Source organism: Aegilops tauschii, chromosome 7 (genome assembly GCF_002575655.3).
Source record: "Aegilops tauschii subsp. strangulata cultivar AL8/78 chromosome 7, Aet v6.0, whole genome shotgun sequence".
In the NCBI taxonomy this organism is placed as follows: domain Eukaryota; kingdom Viridiplantae; phylum Streptophyta; class Magnoliopsida; order Poales; family Poaceae; genus Aegilops; species Aegilops tauschii.
In genome coordinates this window covers 144,470,621-144,498,245 of record NC_053041.3, presented here as the reverse complement: position 1 = coordinate 144,498,245, position 27,625 = coordinate 144,470,621, and the positions used below count along the sequence as shown (strand labels likewise).

Here is a 27,625-nt window from a genome sequence, read left to right as displayed (position 1 = left end):
TACAAAATTACTCAAACTTTAATCTGTATTAATTATAGTGTATGCATGGATGACCACTAAATGAGTAGGAATGGTAATATGCATTGGTTGGTTTATTTTAGTCCTTACATGCATCAATTTAATGCACCTTGGAATGTGAACATGTTATGGAAAGAAGTGAAAATAAGATTTGGAATATGAAAGAACCAAGAAAATGAGATGAGCCCAATAAACCGGAAAAGAGTGAGTAGTCACTAGGGAAACTACTATCAATCAGGGCACAAACAATAAAGAGGAATACCCAAAATAATTAATTGGTCAAGACTAAAAAACTTGGGTATCATGAAGGGATGATGCAGAATCAGGAGGGCAATAACGTCACACCGATGCTCAACACGCTAAGGCATACTAGTCTGTCACCACGGGAAATATCACATGATATGATAACCTCCTCATAATTCAAATTTGTAAGAAAAAGGAATACCAACAAGATATGCGTCTACAATCACTAAAAATTTCAGTGACAAATTCAAAATACACATGGAGAAAAAAAAGACAAATCCAACATAAATAGTACTCCCATCGTCTGGAATTACTCGTCGCTCAAACGTATGTATCTACTCACCATGCGTGGAAGAAACTCCTCATTCCTTATGATCATTAATTTTCATTTTGCATGCTGCTATTTTATTGACTAACACGTTAAATTACATGGGAAATCAACGTAGTGTTTCGCTCCACCCAATCTTCTAAATGTGCCAAACAGAAGTCATTATCGTCATTGTTTAATATCCTCCATTCAATGTTTTATTTTTGACAAAAATCCTCCATTCAATCTTCGTACATCTAGTTGTGACGCAACTCCTTTAGATGCTCTTTGCACCTAGACGAAGGGAGTAGCACTATTTGCAGAAGGTCAGAACCACAAACTACACCCTTTTTTTCTTTTTGAAAAACTTGCAAATTTAAATTTTGAGACGTGCTAGTATCATGGTATCGTGTGGAGTGCGGTATCGACCCCTGTCACCACCTAAAAACCTACACGCAGGCTATATAGCGGGGAATTTGATTATTTGCCACCCCTTATTTGGGACTTTGCTATTTTGCCACTAGTTACTTTGTATTTAATCTGATGACACTTTTTATCTGGGTCTTTGATATTTTGCCCTCTCTCACATGGGTCCCACAAAAAAGGACTAATTTGCCCTTCCTATCGATTGACCAGGAGGAACAAAGGAGTTCGTTCGTTCTCATCCCCTTGCTCTGTCTCTCGCAAGCAGAGGCAACGACGGCGGCGGCGTCCCTGGTGGTGCTCGACGGCGGCGGCCCTGGTGAGTCTCTCTCTCCCACTCCCTCCCACTTTCCTGCGCCCTCCCTCTCTTCTCTCTTGCTCATCTCCTCGGCGGCGCCCTAGGGTTAGGGTGACCAGCAAGGGTAGCGGTGGCGGCGGCCGGTCGAAGCCTCGCCGCGACTCGCCGACTCGTGGCGCCCCGCAGAGCCCCCGGCTTGCCCGCGCGTCGATGGCCGTTGCTGCACCTTGAATTCGCCATGTGCTCCTGCTGTGTGCGCGGGGACTGAAATTCTCACATTTGTGCTTCTGTTGCGCCCTCTACTACTTCAAAAAATTTTGAGAAGAGATCAATAAATTCTCACGTTTGTGCTTCTGTTGCACCCTCTACCACAAATATTGAAGTTAACAAATATTGAAAACTTGCTGGTGTACATCTCATGATTTTTGCTTGATTTCTTGTTGTTACAGACCACATAACTCGGATGAGCTAGGTGTTGAAGATGGCTGAACCAGAGAGAGGTGACCACGTCGTAGTAGATGGCTTCAATTTTCCTCCTTTGTTTGTTCCCGAGCCCAGGTGAGAAAGCAAAGTAGCTTCTTTTTGGTGCTCATCTGAATGCACGTTAGCGAATAGACGCTAACTCCATCGTATATTGTTCGTTATTGGTCATTGTCAAGTAGGCCGCCTCCACCGCCGTTGGTGTTCACATTAACTATTAGAGTAGCTCGTTATGTCTACAAGCTTGATGAGGGAAGCGAGCAAGTTGTTGACAAGCATGATGTTGTGTTTGATTTCAACATTTCTGGTATGTCATGGGTTAGCTTCAATGAAGCTGTGGCAGAACATATCAAAATGGGGATAGGCCAGGAGGTGCGGTTGTTTGCATTAGACACCGTCGAGAGCACAGTTGATCTTGTACTTAATGGTCAGCAACTGAATTCCCACTTTATTGGCAATCATTGGGACTTTGAGGCCAAGAAATCATTTCTGTTAGCTGAGGTTGTTACATTGGAGGCACCCAATGCAAAGAGGGCTCCAAAACAGCCAGCTGCTCCCAAACACCCGCGTGCTCCCAAACAGCCGCGTGCTCCCAAAAAGCCAGCTACCCCCAAACAGCCAGCTGCTCCGAAAAAGCCAGCTCCCAAAAAGCCGGCTACCCCCAAACAGCCAGCTGCTTCGAAAAAGCCAGCTGCTCCGAAAAAGACAACTAACAAATCTGTAGAATGCAGTGCTAGCTCCTCTGTGGTTGTTGACAATTCAAACTTGTCAGCTTTCGAGATGGCACAGACAATGGGTAGTCAATATAGAATTTTTCCTGATGATGTGGAGTTTTCACCGGATGATGTTGACCACCCAGCCACAATGCAATCTCAAACTGTTTTGATGTGGTTGATAGTACTGAGAGATGTGAGTCCTCCGTGGTTTATCAGGAAGAACCACTCATAGATTGGAGCTTGATTGAGATAGCTCCTCCCATAACTGAAGAAGACAATATGTGTGATCCTCTTGGTATTAACGATGTCGACATTCCCATAACCGAAGAAAATATGTGCGATATTCTTGGTATCAACGATGAGGTGGTCCCTGAGCCACCACCTTCTCCACCTAGTGAGGAAGTTTACATGACCGATGAGGAGGACCGTCAGCTTTTCATTGAGGCTGCCATTCCCGTGGATGATAGTGTGCCACCAGATGAGGAGATTGCATATGACAAAGAGAACCCGCAGATGTATCTTGGTGCTTTGTTTCCTTCAATGAAAGATTTTAGGATGGCTATCAGACAATATCTCTACTACCTAAAAGAAACCTAAGGTTCCCTCTCCCCTCTTACGTCAAATCTTTCGTCCAACCTTTTCTTCCACCCCTCCTTACGTACGCTCCACCCTCCCGATTTTCTATTTCACATGATTTGGCAAGCTAATAAATGACGATAAAAAACCCAGCAAATACCGATCACTTTCCTCCCAAGACGAAAATTTGATCTCGCAATCCTCTCGCCCCTTTAATCTCACGATCCTCTCAACCCTTTAATCTCGCAATCCACTCAACCCTCCCGATTTTGCATTTCACATGATCTGATCGGAATCCCCTAGCCCCTTTAATCTCGCAAAAAGTTGAATGCCTCGGCCCTTACAACACTCGATTACTCAGCCTCATGCGCAGCTCAACCTCACCAAGCGCGGCGCACGGGGATCATAGCCTCGGAGCCGCGGACGTCGCCCTCCGCCACATCTCTCCAAACGCCGACCCGCAGGACTCGACGCATACGTGGCCGCCTTGCAGGACTACCGCACAAATAAGGCCATGGACGCGCTGGCGAGTCGCCCCGTGCGCGCTCGGTGCACCATGAGGACCACGAGAGCTGCGTCAACGTCGTCGAAGATCACATGGCGGCGGCGACATAGATCATGGGTATGCGCAAAAAAAGCCACCATTGAGCGTGCTGCTCGAGGAGAACGCGATGCTAATTTTGCATGGCAAGCGACGAAGAGACTACATGATGAGAAGAACAAGGTGTCGATGGAGCGCGTGCAGTGGCGGCGGGGCGGTGCTAGATCGCGGATGGCTCACGCAGCAGGACCAGTACGGTGAAGCTGGAGCGCCACACCACAATAATAAGAAAGGATGGCTCGCTATCAGTAACTATGGCACGAAATTGAAGATCTAACCACAATCATAGGTACTGTTACGGCTGTTGCAGATAGATCATACTGTTGATATCACTTCCGCGATCGCGGCGCAATCGCTGGCTGGTAGGCTTCCCGCGACACTATGCCTTAAAAAACGCGATCTGGCGCTAATCAGGCAATCGCGGGGCATACTGAAATTACTCTGTTTATCTGCTGAAATTACTCTTCGAATTTATACTGAAATTACTCTGTTTTTCTGCTGAAAATACTCTATTTTTCTAGACAAACATGCACTTGTACTGTTGCCGCTAAATGGCATAGCAGCCGCGATCGCCTGCTATAGCGGGCCGTAGCGTTTGGAGGAGTCAGCCGCGAAATGCTTTTGCCCGCGATCTTAAACTTTGATCATTTCCTACTGAAGATTTCCACAGCCATGCTCAAGCTTTACAACAGTGAGCTCTTGACGCACTTGCCGATCGAGCACACCACCCTCGTGGTGCTCCTGCACAATGTGTGCCATACCTACACCAACCTTGAAAGGAAAATATCAAAGGTCATATCATATTTTTCACTCTTAAAGGATTCATTAACTTTATCCATTTCACTTGATCATTGTTTGATTCATCCGCTAGATTTGTCATCCGTAGCAACATAGGTAAGAAATAATCAACCATTTTCTCTTCCATTCACATTTATTAGAAGGGGCGCTTATGGCTGTAAAATTGACTTCATTATCGCGCGGTGGGGATTCCCTCGTGCAGGGAAGATATGTCAATTTGTAGATCAATATTAATTTGTTTCTATATTTTGTATCTAAATTGTATTTTGTAGTTCATATGGTTCGAACATGACATTTTCTTTTAATTAGCTTCTGTTGAATCATATTGAACTCGAATTATGAATTAGAATGCCGAACTGGGCACTATTGGATGTGATAATATGCGACATGAGGCAACGTGGACTTTTTCAGGGACTTGTCTCATGGATGATGATGGAGCATCAGGCCGAGAGAGAGAGAATTTTTGTTTCATAGTTGCCAACCTCTTGACAAAAAAAACACAATCACACAATAAGTTATGTCGTAAAATTATGCTTTCCCGTAGCAACGCACGGGCATTGTCCTAGTGGAATTAAAAGGGAGATCGACATTTGGGGATATAAGAGTGATAAGAAAAGATATCTTGGCAAATGTAGAGCCACGGGTTGTCCATGGAGGATTACAGCCAGAGTGAGGACCGATGGACAAAGCATAAGGGTACTAAAGTTTTTTTTTGAAGTATTGTTCATGTTTTTTCTGTGTTTATCCTATGTGATGGCTTTTAAGCATTGTTATTGTTGATGTTTTTTCTATGTTTATCCTATGTCATGATGGGATTTTAAGCATTGTTATTGTTGCTGTTTTTTCTATGTTTATACTATGATCTGATGGGCTTCCTATTGTATTGCAGGTTACCAAGATTTCTGTGAAGCACAAGTGCTCCTCTACCGGTAGGATAAAAAGCAGCATGACATCTCAAGGATGGGTAGCACAGAGGACCGTACCCCTTATACAGAGTGACCCTAAAATTGGATGCAAAGAGCTGTTGGAGAATTTGCAAGATACATATGGCACTACAATTGAGTATCATACGGTGTGGAAAGGCAAAGATATAGCACAAAAAGAGATTTATGGTAGCATGAGGCAAAGTTTTCAATATTTGTTTAACTTCAAAGCGGAAGTTGAGAAGAGATCCCCAGGAAGCATTGTATAGGTGGATATGAAGATGGTTAACGGTATAGTTCGCTTTAACCGATTCTTTATTGCTCTTAAACCTTGCATTGATGGCTTTAAAGCTGGTTGTAGACCATATCTTAGTATAGACTCAACTGCACTCACCGGTAAATGGAGAGGTCACTTAGCCGCTTGTACAACATTAGATGGGCATAATTGGATGTATCCTGTAGCATTTGCATTCATTGATGGTGAAACCGATGAAAATTGGACATGGTTCATGTCACAACTCAACAAGGCATTAGGTCATGTTTCCCCTCTAGCTATATGCACAGATGCATGTAAAGGTTTAGAGAATGCAGTCCAAAAAATATTCCCTCATGCAGATCAAAGGGAGTGTTTTAGGCATCTCATGGCTAACTTCTCTAAAAAGTTCCAAGGAGATGTGTTTGGCAGAATGTGGCCAGCTGCTAGGGCATATAGGCCACAAGTTTTTAACTACCACATGAATAAAATCCTAGCAGAAGCACCTGATGTGCATGAATATCTCTCAAGGTACCACAGCTTAAAATGGATGAGATGCATGTTTGACCCCTCCATTAAATGTGATTACATCAACAATAACCTTGCCGAGTCTTTTAATGGTTGGATTAAAGATTACAAAGATTTGCCACCTGATGAGCTAGCTGACACTCTTAGAGAGCTAGTCATGAAACTTCATGAGAAAAGGAGAAAGATTGGGATGAAACTGAAAGGAAAAATTATTCCAGCCATCATCCAACAGATTCATAATAGGACAAGGGGACTTAAACATTTGAAAGTTGGGAAATCTGGAGTTGCAAGTTGTGAGGTGAGGGACACAAGTAAATACAACTTGCGACATGTTGTGAAAACTGACCAAAGCGAGTGCACGTGCTTGGAGTGGCAGCAGACAGGGAAGCCTTGTGAGCATGCACTTGCTTTCTTGCTAGATAGAAGGAACCCCAGATGGGAGGATTATGTGCATGACTATTTCTCTCTGGAGAAGTTTTGGGCAGCATATGCTGGAGAGATTGAGCCATTGACAGATAGGTCTCAATGGCCACATGTACAATTTCCATTTGACATGGAGGCTCCATTAGACAAGAAAAGAGGTGTTGGAAGGCCTAGAAAGAACAGGTACAAGAGCTTCCTCGAAGGTGGAGATGGTGGTCCTAAAAAGAAGAAAGAGCCAAAACAGCTAGGCAGCAAGAATAGATGCAAAAGATGCCACATTTTAGGCCATAGGCAGTCCACGTGTCCGTTGAATGGACCAAAGCCAAGGTACTTGTAAATGACCAATGTTTATTTCATCACTTGTTTTACTATGTACTAACTTGTTTATGTGCAGGAAAATAAAGAAGAGAGCACCAAGATATCCAGCTGATGATGATGCGTCGGCACCGGAACCTGAATTGACATCCCAACAACCTGAAGTTGTCACTCCCAATAGGCACATGATCACTATGCCACAAAGTCTTCAAGGCAGTCCCAATCCAGTGACAAGAAGGTAACACATCCACATACTATAGCAATGTTGGCTTATTACATTTCGATTTTAACTTGCACTTATTACATTTCTCTATACATGCAGCATGTTGGCTTCGGCGTTGGCTGATTAGGCAACACATGCAGCACCACAACTTGATGTGGCCGTCACTCCAACAAGGCACATGATCACTATGCCACAGAGTCTCCAAGGAAGTCCCAATCCAGTGACAAGAAGGATGTTGGCCATGGCATTGGCTGATGAGGCGTCGCAGAAACCTACCCCTACCATGGAGGACACCATGATAGCATACGACATGGCCTCAAGCTCAAAAGCTAGAAAGTTGACCCCGAAGAGAAGGAAGTACTAGTGATGTGCTTGATCTTCTCTATACTTTTGGTTGTAATATGACAGACTTAGCATCCTTCACTTTGGATGTAACATGGCAGCATGGCAGCTTCTTTATGCTTTTGGTTGTAACATGGCCAGTTACTATGGCCTTGTGCTTTTGGTTGAAAAACATGGCAGTAAGAATATATTGTCTTGATATTGTGTCATGGTGTATGAATATGTCCAAATATATGTTTGAATTTTTCTGTTTTGTGCATACATATGTTCAGAAGTGAATTAACGGGTAAAATACTGTCCAAATTGAGCCAAAATGCTGCCCAAAATTTGAACATTTTTTTGAACCACCCAGAAAAATTTCTAAAAATTACAGAAATTCAATCATATATGTACGACTAATCTGGGAAAGTTTCATGCAATTTTGATCATTGGTTGAATGGCAAAATGCATTTCAACTTTGAGCTTGACTAGTTTGACCACATTTTGACTGATATTTAAAAGTTGTCAGAAAAAATTCTAAAAATTACAGTAAATCATTCATATCTATGTGACTAATCTGAGAAAGTTTCATGCAATTTGGATCATTGATTCAACGGCATTCTGCATTTCAACTTTGAGCTTATGGAGATATATAATGGAGCTCATGGAGTTTGAACAGGGGAAGGAGGGGGCGCAGGGAGCAGTGGGGCAGCATGAGGCAGCAGGAGTTTGAACAGGGGAAGGAGGGGGCGCAGGGAGCAGAGGGTGAAGGCAGCAGGAGGAGCATGAGAGCAACGGTGAGGAAGAGAGAGCAGCAAGTACAGCGGTGGCCGGCGAGCAGCACGTACAGAAGCGGCGGCTGTATTTTAGATGGGAATGACTAAGGATGTGCTTTGTTTGGGTCAGGGTACAATGGTCCTCTATTTTGTCTACTTAGTTTGTCTATTATGTCCATAGATTGTTTTTGTGTTGAAAAGTGACAAAAGATCAAAATACAAAGTAATAAGTGTCAACAGATCAATTACAATCTAACTAGTGGCAAATTGTCAAAGTTCAAAGTAAAGAGTGGCGAAAAATCAAATCCCCCCTATATAGCCTACGAGATGCTTTGGTTGCCCATACCCTGAGCGTGAGGCCCTGACGCGACCACTCCATGCGCCCCTTGTCATCTTCTTGAACGCCCCCCAATGCCCAACTGAGGCAAACCCGTTCTCATGGCAGTGGGAACGGCCATTGTACTACTCGCTGTGTTGATGGCAAAGTTGCCTCGAACTCAACCCGCACGCCGCTTCAGTCCAACCTCTCCTTTACTGCGCCAACACCTCCGTTGGCCGGAGCGAATGACTCGTCTCGAGCTACTCGAGCTTGATGAGCGGACGCATGTGCTTAAAGCCATCCCCTCCACTCCATTTCTTCCTCCCCACATCAAACTCCGTCCATTCCACCGCTGTGTGCTCCTGATCGCCACCACCAGTCCACCAGCACTATGCAGCCCGGCAGCGCCAACGGTCCCACTGACGCCGTCGCCGCCTCGTTGCAAATGGCGCCTACGGACGCGTCGGCGTCGGCGTCGGAGTGGGACAACGACTCGGGCCGCCCGGCCTTCCTCAACGTGTTTCTGCCCACCAGCGTCCCAGTTCCGGCGACGGCGGTCCGCGCGACCACCCCAGAGCGGGAGCGTCGGACGACCCGCCCGGCCTTCATCAACGTGTTCATGCCCCCGGCGCCCCCTCTCCCGGAGACGACCATGGCCGATCTGCAGCGACGCTTGCAGGACCCCTCGGTGGAGATCATGACGCACCCGCCGCCCAGGAACCAGTTCCGCTTCCGGGCGGACTACCTCGCCCACATCGCCCTGCTCGACTACCCCAAGGAACAGCGCCACGAGGAGGGCATCAACCGCAGCTGCGGCGGCTTCGGGTTCGTGGTGGAAACCGACCCCGCCTGCTTCGCGGCGCCTGACCTGTCCCCGGTCCACCTCGTCGTCAACCTCGTGCATCCCCGGAACATCCCCCGCGAGGTCCGCATCAGGTACGGCGATCATCGGTTCCGCAACGTCGTGCCTGTCCAGATCCTCAGGGTTTGGGACAAGTCCCTGTCCACCGACGCCAACGGAGAGTACGTGCCTATGTTCGAGGCCGCGGCGGCGGCCTCCTAGCTGAATCCACTTTGGATGTTAGCTTGTAGTACTAGTACTAATCCCGGTCTGGGTGAGACCTGGAGGCAGCAGGGGCTTGATGCTCCTTTGGTTCGTATAGTCTCCATGGATCTCACCGACTAGCTAGCTTGTGTTGTGTGTTGCTGCGATAAGAGCACGCAGCTAGTAGAGTATTAGACCAAGTGCTTAGCAGGGGCTTGATGTGGTAGCCTTCGTTGAAGTTCGTCTGTTGTCTGTCAGGCATGTTAGCTTGTCAAGGGCTTAATTTGTAATCATATTATTATGTCTCAAGTAGTATGAACTATGAAGTGAAATGGAGGTGTGTTGTAAAATTCTTGTGCAGTGCCAAGTAGCGTGGCAGAGCATGCAGCGGATGCACACACTGTTGATGCGTGGAACCGTGGTTGTAGGCTTGCAGCAGGTGCTGCCATTGATCGGCTCATGCACATTATCTGCATGTCGACCGGTACCCACCAAAACAGACGACACGGCCCTTCAATCGGGCCCGTGTCGGTGACCACATCGTCGGTCACGTAGAGGAAGCGGAAGAAAAGCACTGAATCATATTGTCTGATAGTTTGATCGAGCATAATTCTTGTATTACTCATATTGCACGTAGCAAAAGCAATGCTAGTCACTTCCTGGCAAGTTTTGGACGATCACAATGCCGAACTGCTGTGTGGCTTGCATCGGGTCCGGATGAACTCCTCGACATTGTCAGTCGTGATTGTAATCTTTGAGTGTTGAGTAATACAAGTACTATTCCGCAAAAAAAACACTGAATCATAAACCTTTTTTTTAGGGTCACTGAATCATAAACCTTGCTCAGCCGTGATGTTGCACTGATGAGGATGCCTGCACGGGAGCTCCTATGCGACGCTTCACGCTCGGAGAAGGTTAGCTAGCGCTCCCTAGCTTTGCGGCCGCGGCCCAATAGTACCACCTCCTATTACCTACAGTGACCTTTCCCTCAAAACAAGAAGAACTACAGTTCGTCTAAAAAAAAACTACAGTACAACTTGTGTACTACTTGCCTCAAATAAAAAAAGCTACTATAATACATGCCCAACAGTTTTCAAAATCGGTGATTTTTTTTCAAATTTTGAAGAATAAAAGTTTGAGACTTTGAAAAAAAAATCATGGATTTGAGAACATGCATTTGAAAAAGTTCATCGATTTGAAAAAAGATCATCAATTTTGTAGAAAAGTTCACAAATTTGACAAAAAATCATCTTTTTGAAAAAATCATTGATTTTGAAAAAAGTTCATCAATTTTGAAAAAAAACATCATCATATTTGGTAAAAATTTCATCGAATCGAAAGAAGGTTCATCAATTTGGAAAAAAAGTTCATCAATGTTGAAAAATGTTCATCGAATTTGCAAAAAAAAAAAACAGATTTTCAAGAAAAAAATGTGTGAATTTGAAAAAGTTCACGAATTGAAAGTTTCAATTTGCCAAATCTTCACGCATTTAGAAAATTTACAAGAACAATAAAAATGAAAAAATAAAAGAAAAAAGCACAATAAAAACCGCCCAGAAAACCAACCAGCGAACCATGAATAGAAGAAAAGGAGAAAAGGAAGTAAATGGGAACACCCGATGAGGTTTTCTAGTGGTTATTGCTATTAGAACTGAAGAAATAATTCACGAGTTTGACTCACGAAGCTTGCTTGTTTTTTGAAGTTTAACAAAAAAGAAAAAGAAAAGAAAAATTGGCCAGCGGGGGGAGGGGCGCTTTTGAAGTTCAACAGAAAAAATGGAAAATGGGCCAGCGAGGGGAGGGGTGCTTAAGACGCCGAATAGGAAATGCTGCCTCCACATCTTAAAAAAAGGAAATGCTGTCTCCACGTACAAGTGGCCGAGTGAGTTTCTATGGCCAGATATATTACGATTGCTAGTTCGTGTTGGATTATAGATGGGCCTAAGGCCCATATATGAAATAATTTTTGTAATTTCAAAGGCCCACGTGGGTTGTCATAACAAGGTGGTGGGAAGTTTTTTGATCTAAAAAAAGGTGGATCATGAGTGGAGGAACCTCACCCGCACCCTGGGTCGTCATCTACCTCGGGCTCCGCTTGTTAGGTTTTCTCCTCTCGCCGACGTTCGTCGGCGTTGAGTCTATTATTCCCCTAGTGCCTCACTTGTTCCTCGTCACAAACATATCTCAGGCCGATCATGGGGCGGTCGCTGCACTACTGCCCGCCCTTGGAATCTAGGCGGCGCAGGCGGGTTATGGTTGCATCTAGGGTGCTCCTGTTTTGTTCGCGAGTATCACTTGCGATGGCATCTGGTGTTGGATTTTCGTCCGCTGGTATGACGGAGGAAGAACTTGAGAGCATGTTGACGAGCCTGGGCCTGACAAACGAGGGTCAAGCGGCATGTTCGAGGTGACTTGGCCGCTGGAGTTGATCCGGTGGCTGGACGTGGAGGAATAGACAGATGTGGACATGGCCGAGGGCAAGCGGACCAAGTCAATTCACACATACCCCAAGTCCCCAAACCTCGGGAAGAAAGGAACTCTAACACAAGCAGCAAGAAGAACCTCGGCCAATATTCTACATCATCAGGGAAGAACATTGATACGAGGATGGCGAAGAAAACTTCAAAAGGGACATAAAACAGTTCAACAAACGCGGTCTCCCAGGTGGAGCGCCGTGAGACCAAATGAGTCTTCTGGCTCGGAACTATCACTGTGCGGGCAATGCTGTGATAGTCTGAGAACTTCGCGAATTCACGAGGAAGTTTGCTTGGAGGTGTTAGGAATTGTGGAGATCAAGTCAGGAAAACTAGAGTAGAAGCTCTTGCGGCCTCGTTAGGCTATGATAGTTGTTTTGTTGTTGCTAGTTCAGGTTAAACCATATTGACACAAAAGTTGAAGGATTCGGCTCTTTTGTTTGGCGTGTGAGTGGTCTACGGAGAGGCACAACTGACTGCAAGATATAAAACTTGGGATACATTGAAAGGTCTGGCTTCACTTAGTAACATTCCTTGGGTAATATTTGGCGACCTAAATGAAGTTTTGAGCTTAACAAAACATGATGGTAGTAATCACAGTGGAGCCCAGATCGATGGCTTTAGAGCATGATCAATAGTACAGCTAGCTCATGGCTATATGGTGTTGCCATGTCATTTATAGTCAAGCTTATAGCCGGCAGGTACCGCATAGCAAATTTGAGAAATCCAAAATCTAAGGTCAAATTTCTCTAACGCTTTCACCCTCGCTAGGTGCTCTAGTTCGTTGGCCCTCGCGTGTGACATTCCGGCATTGAACCCAGTTGATGTCAGATACAAATATTTAATTTACAAATGGTGGTTGTTCATTTGATGGTATAATTTTCATAAATTAACATTTGAAACTTTGAAGTGTTTTAGTTATTGCACATTTCTTATTTCTTCGGTTTTACTTGTACAAATGGATTTCCATGGATTAATGGAACATTTACCATCTAAAATATGATATGGTGAGCATGTGAGAACGTGTAGCATCTCTTTAGGTCAACTCCAACCGGAGACCCCAAATGGACGTCCGTTTTGTCTGAATTTTGTCCGTTTGGGTCGGGCAAAGGGGCGCTGTCCTACCTCTTTTGCTGACGTGGTGCTGGTGCGGCCCATGCGGCCGACGCATTTCGTCCGCCTCCGGCTTCTACAAATATGAAACATTGCATATAGCTTACAACCAAATATATCAAAGAGTTCCATAATAATAAATATAACATTTGGCCCGCCCCCTACTTGAGCTGCATGCCTATCTCTATTAGCAAATTTCGTTGCTGGAAATTTAGGTTTCCAGATTTGGAAACTAGGGTTTGCTGATTCAGGGTTCAAGATGTTTCTGAAACTTGAATTAACTGAATGTTGTTTTTGTTGTTTGACTGGATTAACTAAATGTTGTTGTTGTTGTTGTTTGACTGGATTAACTGGAGTTCTGAATTAACTGAATGTTCATGTCCTGTTTGACTGAGTTTTAGGGTTCTGTAAATAGAGTTTCACTTTATCTAATTGGGTGCCTTCCAATGGTGAATTATTCTAGGGTTAGTTAGTTTACTGATTGATAGATGTAGTTTACATTTGAATTATTCTTGTGCACTGAATGTAACTGACACCACCACTGAATTTGCAGGGTGTTGTATAGTGGGTAGATGAGTTAAATTTGGGTTGAGTGATGTAGTGGACAAGTTGACCACAAAAGGAGTGAGTTGGTGTGCATCGTTTTACGTGATTTGACTGATGTGAGGTGTTTGTAGTTGTGCTCAATTTAATGTTTCAAACTGGTTTCAATGTTGTGTTGATTAAAGACTGCAAGTGTACCTAACTTGCAATGTTCAGACTTTTTTCAATTAAACTATGGAACCATGGAACATAATGGCTTGAAGGAACTATACTTAGCTAGAAGAAACTCTCAGTTCCATAATTCCATAGTAAACTGGCTGAAGAAACTCTAGGCTTGTTCTTTGCATTGACACCTAGAGCACACATTTTATCTTTAGGTAACACTACTAAATTCAATTACACTACTAACATTAAGTTAAAATGAATTCAGTAAACTCCTGAGCACCACACTACAAGCCTTACTGAACTTCAACTAATATGAGCATCTTACCAAATTTTGACATTTAGAGCGTGTTCGGACTCTCTCCACTCCTCAGCTCTGCTCCCAGAGCCGGCGGAGCGGCGCCGAACGCTCGAACTCCCCGGAGTTGCAAATCCGGAGCGGAGCAGGCTGTTGTGCACTTGTACGGAGCGGCAATTTGCAGGATCTCAAATCGGGAAATCATGGAGTTGGTAAGATTTACAAAAGAAGTGCCACCGCCAAGTCAAAACGGTTCGAGCGGGCACGCGTGGCTCACTCGTTTCTACCTATCCTAGTGAATCGGAGTGGAGCTGCCTGCCGAACATATTTTTCTAGTGCTATTTTTTTACAAGGACCAGCTTTTTGGGGGGAGGAGCTGGAGCTGAGGATTCAGAGGAGCTGGACCATTTTTGAACATGCTCTTATTTACCTAACTGTCTTGCAATATTCAGAGGAATTTGCACTACTTGAGACAATATTCAGAGGAACTTTACGTAAAGTTCAGATAGTTAGCTAGCATAATTCAGCAAGATAGCTAGACAATTTTACATAAAGTTCAGAAAATTGAAGGTACCTAACTTCAAACATTCAGACTGAAAGGAGTTTCAGACACAATACACACATTAGCATACACACATAGTTATTCAGACACAAACACACAATTAAGTTCAAAAACTAACTGAATCTATATATTGGTTCAGATCTTCAGGCATAAACTAATTACACATCGGTAAGACCTAGGTGACGCATCAAACTCACTCTTGCTACAACTTTTGAAGACGCAGTGATCGACGAACTTGCCCCTGGATGCAGAGTTGCTTCTTCTTCTTCCTCCTGTTGCTTGTGCCACTCTCCACCTCCTGCATCTGCTACCACTGCTCAATCTACAGTGGCTCCATCTCCATCAGAGCGAGGGGCGACACCGGCACCAACCCCTCGACCTCGTAGTCCGCTGGGCGGAGTTTTTTACAGTTCTGGTACATGTACCAGCGAGACTGTCGCAATGGATCAAGGGAATTGCTGGCCTCCTCCATCGCCCAGACCAAGTTCTCAATGAGTGGGCGGTGGAGGTCTGGAAATCACGACCTCTCCTCTGTTGTGGCGCAGGCCCTCACCGCACGCATGATTCTGGAGGATTGCAACGCTGCTGTACCAGGTGCTGACCTCATGCGCGTAGGAGAACTTCTTGTTGTCGCTGGCGAAGATCTCCTGCAGAGTCTGGTCCCATCCGAGGCCAAACGCGCCATGGCGCGATGGAGATTTTCTTGTTGTGGTGGTGGTTTCTGTGGAAGTTTGATGGAGAGCCTGGTGGTTATCCGTGTGAGAGTGAATGAATGCAGTGGAGTGGCTGACGACGCTAGTGTTTTCTGGAAGGAGAAACCAAACAGGCCGCGGTGTATGATCGAACGACCACTTGGTTAGGTTTCGGAAGGAGCAGAGTAAACGAGCCAGTCATTGAGCAAACGCCCTGACTCAGTTGACGAGCAAGCCCAGTTAACGAGTGAACATGCAGGCAGGGCCGGCTCTATGATTTCGAAGGCCCCGGTGCGAACCCGACCAGTGGGCCCAATAGAGAGAAAAATCCAATTTGATACATGAAAATATAAAATTGCTATAAAATCATAAAACTAATATATTTTTACTAGAATCAAGCATATGTTATTTTCCCTGTCTTTGTTCTAAACCAAGTATCATGGAAGTTACAACGCAGAAAAAACATATTGAAATAGCATGCTAACCTCCAGTGATCATGTGAAACGAGACTTTCGTGCATTTTTTGACGCAAAATCATCAATGAGAGTGTCAAGATCAATACTATCCAGCATATTCTTCTCAATGCAGCACATGGCCAATCCATTCAATCTTTCTTGAGACATCGTTGACCTCAAATAATTTTTCAATAGTTTCAATTTTGAGAAACTCCTTTCAGCTGATGCAACAGTCACAGGTACGGTCAAAAGGATACGATAAGCAATTGAGACATTTAGATAACAATCCGCATCTCTAACAAACTCAAATATCTGATCCGCTGACATGAATGTGTTTGGCAATGTCATCTGCAGTACTTTTAGTTCAGAAACGAAATCATCTAGATCGACATCTGCTGACTTACCATGAGTGAATTTGTTGACAAAATTAGTGCAACATCTTCTTAGATCATTATCACCCAAGGACTTCAACTCTTTCGAGTTGAACAAGAAACCAAATATGCTCCCAAATGTCTTCAGTTCCTCAAATCTAGTAGTTAGGGAAGCAATTGCAACATCAATCATCACCAAAAAGTATTTAACTCTAAATGATTCCACCTCACTTGCTTGCGTTTCTTCATTCTGGTTATTTTCGTCATTGCCACTAATTTCATCAAACTGTCTTTTTCTAGTAATACGTCTCTTGACAGGAAACAAAGGTTGTACACCCATGTCAATTGCAATAGATCTCGCAATATCCAGACTAGTTGCAAAGCCGTCATTTCTGTACTTCTTAAAATATGAGATGGCACCTTCAATCTGTTTAAGAGTAACATCAATGCACACAAACTTAGACTGCAACTTCTTACTCACCATGTTTACAGTGAACAAAATGTCATGCCAAATGACCATGCCAAGTAAAAATTCAAATTTCTCAAGTGCGCTAGCCAAAGATTTTGCGTCGCTCTTAGTCTTGGCGTCATCGGTAGAAGTTCTCTTCAATTCCAGTAATGCTTTTCTTAACTCGGGTGCTTGATATCTGATAGCCTGAACACTCTTTATTCGACTCTCCCATCGAGTGTTACACAAAGACTTAACTGTCATTTTTGGAACATGATCAAGCAATAGCTGCCATCTTTTAGTAGAGCTTGAAAACAATATATAAATTCTTTGCACAACACCAAAGAAGGTAACAGCTTTACCGCAAGATTTTGCCATATCACTAAGAGTAAGGTTTAGGCTATGACAAGCGCATGGCATGAATAATGCTCTTGGATTAGTTTCAAGTAGTCTGCTCTGTACCCCTTGGTGTTTTCCCTTCATGTTCGAACCATTGTCATACCCTTGTCCACGAACATCTTTAACATCCAAACCAACAGATTTAAGTGAATCTATTAACACATTATAAAGTCCAAGTCCGGATGTATCATCCACCTTCAAGAACTCCAGAAAAAACTCCTCTATTTTTGTAGTAGTACTTGACATGTTTACGCACCTCACAATTAGAGTCATTTGTTCTTGATGGCTCACGTCAGGTGTACAGTCCAAGATGACAGAGAAATACCTTGCATCCTTAATTATCCTCAACAGAGAATATTTAACAGTGCGACCAAGAAGGGAAATTAACTCATTCTGAATATTATGGCCAAGATAATGATGATGGATTTCACTATTCTTAATGCGCCGAAGATGCTCTTGCATTACAGGATCAAATTCTGCCATCATTTCAATTACTCCCAAAAAATTTCCGTTGTTATCTTGATATAATTTCTCATTCGATCCTCGAAAAGCCAGACTATGTTTAGCAAGAAATTTCACAGCAGCAACAATTCTAATTAAAACAAGTCTCCATCGCTCCTTCTCCCTTGCAATCTCTTGTTGCATGTCTTTATCAATTGTTTCCTTCTTACTTAGCCTCAGCCTTACCTCATTCCAAGTATTCATGTTAGTGATATGCTCAACACTATTCTCATGCAATTTGAGCTTCTCACTAAGATGTCTCCAACCCTTCAATCCCTCGGATGCTAGCAGACTTTTGCTTTTTCCAGATTTAAACAATTTGCAACAAAAGCAGTAGACTTTATTCACGTGTTTAGAGTACACTAACCACCTCCGATCACTGAACTCGCCATTCCTTAACTTTCTTGTGTAGTAATCATATGAAAAATGCCTGCCACTAATTTCATCTTCGGGAAACACAAGATTGTATTCCCTTATAGGTCCTTTTTCAATGAGAATATCTCTTGATTTATTGTCAAGAATATTTCAAGTTCTAGGATCATATATATCAAAAGAAGAACCCTGCTCATCTGCATTTCCAAGATTCTCATGGTCACTAAAATTTTCCGTGTGCTGATCGGCATCATTTTCCGCAGCATTATTTTTCTCGACATGATTTTCCTCAACGGCATTCTTAGTATCATCAGGTTTTTCTTCACCATTTGTGATATATAATTGCTCTGAATTTGTAGCAGCACCAGTCCTCAAGACAAACATATCCATAGTGCCTTCCTGAGATTTAATCAACTTGTCTACTCTTTTCTTGTTGTTTCTTTTTTCACAGCCAGATAGATGTTTTTTAGGTAACATGATTATGCTGCAAGTGAGAAACACGAATACAGTATCAGAGATTGAAGATGTTATGTTTTTAGATGAGAAGTTTCAGAATTGAGACCACCGGAAAATATTTGCCTATAGATTAGGATTTATGAATAGATTGATCTGAGAATTATTACCTTCTGAATGATGATCTTGATCAGTTGATCTCTTCCCCGAATTCTTGCCGATTTGATCCCCAAACTCAGCTCCAGGTTTGGTGCGGTGCGCTGGTGTCGGCGTCAGGCGGCGTGCTGCTGTGTCGATGCGTCTCCGTGCTCCTGTGTCGGTGCGTCTCCCTGGATTCCAGGCGAACGACAGGGCAACGTGCGTTGCCTGGGCTTGGTTGGGCAGGCCCTAGTGGTGGTTGCGTGCTGCTTGCTGGGTGGGCTCAGAGCTACCTGGGCTGGACGTTAGTCATTCTTTTTTTCCACTAATCCGTAATATATAATATATATACTGCATATATACTATGGGCCCCCTTTTAGTCTGGGCCCCGGGCCGTCGCACCTCTCGCACTGGTCCAAAGCCGGCCCTGCACGCAGGCCCGACCCAGCGGCTTCGTCTCGAGTGCTAAATAGAAAATTGACGGCCGTTAACACCGCGCCGTCACCTGGCTCAGGATCAACCAACGTCAAAACGAGATCCATTTTTTACTCGGTGTTTTTCACCACCGTCAGAATTTTAATTTGATGCACGATGTCATGAATCGTAAAGTGGCGGTTTCCGCTAATCGTGATATACTCCCTCCGTCCAGGTGCATAAGTCATCTTAAGTTGTGCATCGTGACCAAGACGAAGATAAAATCAAAAGAACTTAATATTTATTTGCTAATTAGTAGCGTTGCATGCAATGGACTGACCACTGCATGGTGTGTTTGGTAGTCTGAAGTCATTGAAAGCATACATGCCCCACATATCTTATTGGTTGATTTCTTTATTTATGTGAAGAAAAAAGAAACAAGATGAAGTTAATGCACCACGTTTAAGTGTTTTGGGATTATTTGGTTTCGTAAGATGATTTATACACATAAACGGAGGGAGTCTGCGGATTTGTTTTTGGAACTTATGATTCTGCGGATTTAAATCACCAAACAATGCTAAAGTACAACACAAACGGCTTTGTTGGAGCTGGACAGCAAAATCCCAGCGAATCCGAGCGGCATACCGCACTCCTCGAAAGTTATCAATACCGTCGCACCAGCGATCAACGCCTCTTCCTAGAGGCATTGGCCTACGAGATCTGCCTTTGGATGCCCATGCTCTGAGGCCCTGACTGATGCGACCACTCCATGCGCCCCTTGTCATCTTCAATGCCCGACTGAGGCAAAGCCAGGGGTCATGCGCCATTGTACTACTCGCTGTGTTGATGGCAAAGTTGCCTCGAACTCAACCCGCACGCCGCTTCAGTCCAACCTCAACTTTACTTCACGCCACCATCCCAGTATACGCCGGAGTGAATGCTGTGCTGTGCTTAAAGCCGGCCACATCCTTCCCTTGGTCCTCCATCACACTCCTCCCGCTCCGCTCCACTCCACACCTGTCCTCTGGTTGCCCGCAGCCGTCGGTGTTGAGAGAGAAGGGCAACTGCGAGCAAGATGCTGCCCGGAAGCTCCCGCCTCCCCGCCGGCGCCTCTGCGCTGGAGGCACCCGAGGGCCGCCCGGCCTTCGTCAGCGTGCACAAGCGCATCGACCACCCCGTCCCCGCGTCCGCGGTCCGCCGCTGGGCTCCCGACCCCCCGGTGGCTCGCTCCGGCCGTCCGGAGTGCGGGCCCACCGTGTACCTGCAGAGGACCCCCGAAATGAACCGCGTGGCCAGGTGCACCGGCTACGCCTTCATCACCCCCGACCCGGCCGGCCGCGAGGTCGCGGACGTCAAGGCCCTCGTCCGCTCCGCCATCCACGCCGCGGCGCCGGACCTGCGGTTCGACGTCGTCGCCATCTCCCCCATCGTGGCCGACATGGGCCTGCGCTTCGCCTCGCCGGAGGACCGCGTGGCGGCCATCGCCAGGCAGCCGTTCGAGCTCGACGGCTACTCGGTGCAGGTCGTGCCCGAGGGGCAGCAGAGGAACTGCTACCGGTCCCGGCTGGATTACCTCGTCCACATCAACCTGCACAGCTACCCCAGGGAGGAGCGGGCGGAGAAGGACATCCAGGGCCGGCTTTGGACCAGTGCGAGAGGTGCGACGGCCCGGGGCCCAGACTAAAAGGGGGCCCATAGTATATATGCAGTATATATATTATATATTACGGATTAGTGAAAAAAAAGAATGACTAACGTCCAGCCCAGGTAGCTCTGAGCCCACCCAGCAAGCAGCACGCAACCACCACTAGGGCCTGTCGTTCGCCTGGAATCCAGGGAGACGCACTGACACAGGAGCACGGAGACGCATCGACACAGCAGCACGCCGCCTGACGCCGACACCAGCGCACCGCACCAAACCTGGAGCTGAGTTTGGGGATCAAATCAGCAAGAATTCGGGGAAGAGATCAACTGATCAAGATCATCATTCAGAAGGTAATAATTCTCAGATCAATCTATTCATAAATCCTAATCTATAGGCAAATATTTTCCGGTGGTCTCAATTCTGAAACTTCTCATCTGAAAACATAACATCTTCAATCTCTGATACTGTATTCGTGTTTCTCACTTGCAGCATAATCATGTTACCTAAAAAACATCTATCTGGCTGTGAGAAAAGAAACAACAAGAAAAGAGTAGACAAGTTGATTAAATCTCAGGAAGGCGCTATGGATATGTTTGTCTTGAGGACCGGTGCTGCTACAAATTCAGAGCAATTATATATCACAAATGGTGAAGAAAAACCTGATGATACTAAGAATGCCGTTGAGGAAAATCATGTCGAGAAAAATAATGCTGCGGAAAATGATGCCGATCAGCACACGGAAAATTTTAGTGACCATGAGAATCTTGGAAATGCAGATGAGCAGGGTTCTTCTTTTGATATATATGATCCTAGAACTTGGAATATTCTTGACAATAAATCAAGAGATATTCTCATTGAAAAAGGACCTATAAGGGAATACAATCTTGTGTTTCCCGAAGATGAAATTAGTAGCAGGCATTTTTCATATGATTACTACACAAGAAAGTTAAGGAATGGCGAGTTCAGTGATCGGAGGTGGTTAGTGTACTCTAAACACGTGAATAAAGTCTACTGCTTTTGTTGCAAATTGTTTAAATCTGGAAAAAGCAAAAGTCTGCTAGCATCCGAGGGATTGAAGGGTTGGAGACATCTTAGTGAGAAGCTCAAATTGCATGAGAATAGTGTTGAGCATATCACTAACATGAATACTTGGAATGAGGTAAGGCTGAGGCTAAGTAAGAAGGAAACAATTGATAAAGACATGCAACAAGAGATTGCAAGGGAGAAGGAGCGATGGAGACTTGTTTTAATTAGAATTGTTGCTGCTGTGAAATTTCTTGCTAAACATAGTCTGGCTTTTCGAGGATCGAATGAGAAATTATATCAAGATAACAACGGAAATTTTTTGGGAGTAATTGAAATGATGGCAGAATTTGATCCTGTAATGCAAGAGCATCTTCGGCGCATTAAGAATAGTGAAATCCATCATCATTATCTTGGCCATAATATTCAGAATGAGTTAATTTCCCTTCTTGGTCGCACTGTTAAATATTCTCTGTTGAGGATAATTAAGGATGCAAGGTATTTCTCTGTCATCTTGGACTGTACACCTGACGTGAGCCATCAAGAACAAATGACTCTAATTGTGAGGTGCGTAAACATGTCAAGTACTACTACAAAAATAGAGGAGTTTTTTCTGGAGTTCTTGAAGGTGGATGATACATCCGGACTTGGACTTTATAATGTGTTAATAGATTCACTTAAATCTGTTGGTTTGGATGTTAAAGATGTTCGTGGACAAGGGTATGACAATGGTTCGAACATGAAGGGAAAACACCAAGGGGTACAGAGCAGACTACTTGAAACTAATCCAAGAGCATTATTCATGCCATGCGCTTGTCATAGCCTAAACCTTACTCTTAGTGATATGGCAAAATCTTGCGGTAAAGCTGTTACCTTCTTTGGTGTTGTGCAAAGAATTTATATATTGTTTTCAAGCTCTACTAAAAGATGGCAGCTATTGCTTGATCATGTTCCAAAAATGACAGTTAAGTCTTTGTGTAACACTCGATGGGAGAGTCGAATAAAGAGTGTTCAGGCTATCAGATATCAAGCACCCGAGTTAAGAAAAGCATTACTGGAATTGAAGAGAACTTCTACCGATGACGCCAAGACTAAGAGCGACGCAAACTCTTTGGCTAGCGCACTTGAGAAATTTGAATTTTTACTTGGCATGGTCATTTGGCATGACATTTTGTTCACTGTAAACATGGTGAGTAAGAAGTTGCAGTATAAGTTTGTGTGCATTGATGTTACTCTTAAACAGATTGAAGGTGCCATCTCATATTTTAAGAAGTACAGAAATGACGGCTTTGCAACTAGTCTGGATATTGCGAGATCTATTGCAATTGACATGGGTGTACAACCTTTGTTTCCTGTCAAGAGACGTATTACTAGAAAAAGACAGTTTGATGAAATTAGTGGCAATGACGAAAATAACCAGAATGAAGAAACGCAAGCAAGTGAGGTGGAATCATTTAGAGTTAAATACCTTTTGGTGATGATTGATGTTGCAATTGCTTCCCTAACTACTAGATTTGAGGAACTGAAGACATTTGGGAGCATATTTGGTTTCTTGTTCAACTCGAAAGAGTTGAAGTCCTTGGGTGATAATGATCTAAGAAGATGTTGCACTAATTTTGTCAACAAATTCACTCATGGTAAGTCAGCAGATGTCGATCTAGATGATTTCGTTTCTGAACTAAAAGTACTGCAGATGACATTGCCAAACACATTCATGTCAGCGGATCAGATATTTGAGTTTGTTAGAGATGCGGATTGTTATCTAAATGTCTCAATTGCTTATCGTATCCTTTTGACCGTACCTGTGACTGTTGCATCAGCTGAAAGGAGTTTCTCAAAATTGAAACTATTGAAAAATTATTTGAGGTCAACGATGTCTCAAGAAAGATTGAATGGATTGGCCATGTGCTGCATTGAGAAGAATATGCTGGATAGTATTGATCTTGACACTCTCATTGATGATTTTGCGTCAAAAAATGCACGAAAGTCTCGTTTCACATGATAACTGGAGGTTAGCATGCTATTTCAATATGTTTTTTCTGCGTTGTAACTTCCATGATACTTGGTTTGGAACAAAGACAGGGAAAATAACATATGCTTGATTCTAGTAAAAATATATTAGTTTTATGATTTTATGGCAATTTTATATTTTCATGTATTAAATTGGATTTTTCTCTATATTGGGCCCACTGGTCGGGTTCGCACCGGGGCCTTCGAAATCATAGAGCCGGCCCTGAGGACATCGGCTTCAACATGGCCAGCATCGGCCACGTGGTCGAGATCGACCCCGCCTGCCTCACCGCGCCGGACCTCTCCCCGCTGCGCCTCGTCGTCCGGGTGGGGCACCCTCGCGAAATCGCTCGCGAGCTCCGGATCCGGTACGTTGGTTTTTATGGCAGCGGCGAGGCCTGTCCCAGGGAAGTCGCTCGCAGCATCGTGCCCATCGAGATCGTCAAGGTCTGGGACCAGTCTCCGTCCAACGACGGCAATGGCGGAAGCTACGTGTCTCCCTTCAAGCCCTCGCCGGCGGGGGCGCCCTAGCTGCTCATGCAGCTAACCAATAATTGTGGTCTGGGTCATGCAGCTAACCAATAATCGTGGTCTGGGTCCTCGGCGACCTTTGGTTAGAGCTGCTTAATTAAGCTTCCAGGTTTCCCTAGCTTTCATGGATCACAGACCATACCAGCTTAGTTATGTAGTACTACTCCGTAGTGGCTGCGACGACAGCAAGTAGTCTCTCTATTAGTAACAGTGCTAGGTTTCGTCAGTAGGGAGTCATATACTATGACTCATGTTCGTTCAAGGCTTGTATGCTACTCTATTAGTAACGGAGTATTAGGTTATGGAATCGGTGGTGCTAGTGTGGCTTGTTTGCGACTTAATTTCCGGTGGGAGCTGCATTTGTACTCCCTCTGCCCCATAATAACCATAATATAAGAACGTTTTTTAAGTTACCATAGCTTGAAAAACGTTCTTTATATTATGGAACGGAAGGAGTAGGTAGTAATCAATATGGAATGAAGGAAAAATATTAGATGATACCACTCTTTAAATGCTACCACGATACCAAGTTAGAAAATTCAAATTTAATCATGTCAAAAAATTCTGAAAAAAATCATGAATGTTCATAACACATATGTCGACGACCCCTAAAAGATTCATATCAAAATTCGACATACACATAGAGAAACAAAAAAGACAAATCCATCATGAATAATGTCAAATGAAGACAAAAGCAAAATTGACACTATTCACATCTGAATTTTTCTTTTTTGTTTCTCCTTGTCTATTTTGAATTTCGATATGAATTTTTTAGGGGTTGTTGACATATGTGTTGTGAACATCCATGATTTTTTGACATTTAAATTTTCTAACTTGATATCATGGTAGCATTTAAAAGCTGGTATCACCTGATACTTTCCCATGGAATGAAATGGCCTGCCGTCTTGGTGCTCTCTTCAATGGTTAATGGTTCTTACGAAATTGCTATGGACATATGATCCCACGATCCTCACACGATGTATCTAGTAATTTAATCCTGATTCAGATTGGCTGACTTGCCATGGCAAAGGTTGCGAAGCTACAGTATCGCTACCTTTGCCCGAGTCTCCTCGGATTGAAAAGCGGCGGCCCAGATCGGATGCTACAGTAGTTTCAACAGCGATTTGCATGAACAGTGATTTCTGCGAACACTGTTCGGAAACAGTGATTCAATGAATCTCAGCCTCCGATTCTTGATCCTGTGGCAAAGTCACCGAGGACTTGCTGTGGCTAAGTCAGCGAACTGGATCCATTTAATCCAAGGGTGATTGAGCAGTTTGGGCAGAAATTATTGTACGAGGATTTGTCGTAATGTAGCAAAGTTATTCTGTTTATGGGAGCATCTTTTTTTATATATAAAAGAGAGCTCCCTCTTCAATTTCATTTAAAGAAATCATAATGTTCACATACTTCAGACCCTACCTCACTAACAGACTCTTAAGCCCCTCGAGGACACTAGCTGACAGTGCTATGTTGAAGGTAGGGATCCATCCCTCCATCCTCCCTCACAACATTATGTCAAGATAGGCTACTGTCTAGCGCCAAACAGCACCAGATACAACTCAAAACGTTAGAGAACCATACCTCACCTACTACATGGAGAATAGTGTCTCTCCTTACATAACGAGAGCGACAAGAGGTAAGCAAAGAAGATCATAAACTAAGTGAACAAAGGAGAAATAGCTTCAGCATGTCTGATCTTTAGGAGCCTTCCAGCCTAGGCACCCCTATCGTCCATCCATGTGCCGCCTTGAAGATCTCCCTAGCCACCCACTACTAGGGAAAAGCTTATAGGCAGATGCTTACTAGTAGCGCAGGTTTATACCCCTCGCTACTGCTACTTACTAGTAGCGTATGTTTTTACCCCTCGCTACTACTAAGTTGATAGTAGCAGCGCGTGTTTTTACCCCTCGCTACAAATAAGCGGTCTCTATCATGCCCCCCGGGGCATGCCATAGTAGTAGCGAGGGTTATAAACCCGCGCTACTTCTAAGTTGATAGTAGTAGCACGGGCTATAAACCCGCGCTACTACTAAGTACTGGGTTTTTTAACAGCCCTAAAATCCCCATCTCCTCGTCCAAATCACTCCTCTCCCCCGTCCCTCTCCTCCTCTCTCTCTCCATAGGCTCTCCCATGGCACTCCTGCCCATGCACGTCTCCTCCTCCATGGCGCCCAACGAGACCGCTGCCTCGCGCTGCTGGCATCCAGGAGCTCGCTGGTCTTCCCCTCGCCTCCCGCCACCACACCGGAGCACCTCACCACCAACGACTAGCCCCGGTGCTCCCTCCATCTCCTTCATCTCTCCCTTCTTTCTCTTTTTCCCTCTGCCCTCTGGTTTCACTCGCCCTCCCATGTCCATCCCAGTGCAGGTCATCGCCATGGATGAACAAGAGCTCTCCGCCTTGGCCGTGAAGAGGAGCCCCACACCGCCGCCTTGCTCTGCCCTGGATCCGGTCCCTCTCCAGCAACTACCACCGCATATTGTCTACCGTAGCCCATCCGCGCCATTGGAGACCCCTACCGTCGCTGGATCGAATCATTGCCGCCATTGACATCACGCACAGGATCGATAATTTTTTTTGTTTTTGAAACCAATAGTAGTAGCGGGTGGCACTCACGCTACTAGTAACACACGCATAGTAGTAGTGCAGGTGGCACCCGCGCTACTACTAACAGTTAGCTGTAGCGAGCTAGTAGTAGCGCGGGCACCGACGCTACTACTAGCTATTTAACCCATGCTACTAGTAGGCTTTTTCCTAATAGTGACCCGTTCAACTTGCTTTACGCCCTCCGTCATGCGCTTTATTCTTCCTTGGTTTTTCTGCAATACACACCATTCATGCAAATTTTTAATAATCAAGTTCACATGAACACAGGGATCAACCACCCTGTGATTATCAAAAACCAATCTGTTCCTTAGTTTCCACATCGTCCATAACATTGCAGATATTCCAACCGTCATGAGATTCTTTTCATTTTTTTCAAATCTATATATTTATCCATTTCCCAAAAATGTCATTAATATTGTCAGGGATATCTTGCATATCAAAGGAACATTTCATGACCAGCCATAACATTTTTGCCAATGTATAAAGAGATGATCCATATCCTCTTATTTTCCACAAAAGGAACAATTGTTGTCCCCTGCCACCCTCTTTTTCTTAATTTTTTTAGTGAGAATACTTTTTCTAAGCAACAGCCATAAGAACAATTTAACCTTGGGTGGCATCTTTGTTTTCCAAAGGAAATTGTAGGGATATTTAAAACCACTCTGAACCAGATGTTTATATCAGGTTTTAACAGTATATTTGCCATCCCCAGCAAGTGTCCATCGAATCTTATCTTGACATTTTTTTAAAGTCACATTCTCACACACCTCCCTAATGTGTTCCAACGACTCCCCCACCAGAGATCTCCTAAAACACACTTTGTC

At 44.4% G+C, this 27,625-nt stretch overlaps 3 protein-coding genes across 5 annotated transcripts; 2 read left to right on the top strand and 1 right to left on the bottom strand.

Moving 5' to 3' along the window:
* The first annotated feature begins 1,194 nt into the window (after positions 1-1,194).
* LOC109733731 (uncharacterized) lies at positions 1,195-7,681 on the top strand. Of its 3 annotated transcripts, none has more exons than XM_020292948.4 (5): positions 1,195-1,310; positions 1,739-1,847; positions 5,350-6,914; positions 6,982-7,140; positions 7,225-7,681. In XM_020292948.4, the coding sequence occupies exons 3-5, from the start codon at positions 5,659-5,661 to the stop codon at positions 7,250-7,252; spliced, it is 1,443 nt and encodes a 480-aa protein (XP_020148537.3). In that variant the 5' UTR covers positions 1,195-1,310; positions 1,739-1,847; positions 5,350-5,658; the 3' UTR covers positions 7,253-7,681. The 3 variants fall into 3 exon arrangements, with proteins under 3 accessions (XP_020148537.3, XP_045086501.2, XP_020148538.3); XM_045230566.2 differs by having other exon boundaries at positions 1,204-1,310; positions 1,739-4,454; XM_020292949.4 differs by lacking the exons at positions 1,195-1,310; positions 1,739-1,847 and adding an exon at positions 5,027-5,156.
* An 8,243-nt stretch (positions 7,682-15,924) lies between these two features.
* On the bottom strand, positions 15,925-16,740 carry LOC141026940 (uncharacterized). Its single transcript, XM_073503827.1, has one exon. It carries the CDS (start codon positions 16,738-16,740, stop codon positions 15,925-15,927), a length of 816 nt encoding a protein of 271 aa, XP_073359928.1.
* Positions 16,741-21,122: 4,382 nt separating this feature from the next.
* LOC141026939 (uncharacterized) lies at positions 21,123-23,651 on the top strand. Its single transcript, XM_073503825.1, has one exon. The coding sequence runs from the start codon at positions 21,123-21,125 to the stop codon at positions 23,649-23,651; it is 2,529 nt and encodes an 842-aa protein (XP_073359926.1).
* Positions 23,652-27,625: the final 3,974 nt, after the last annotated feature.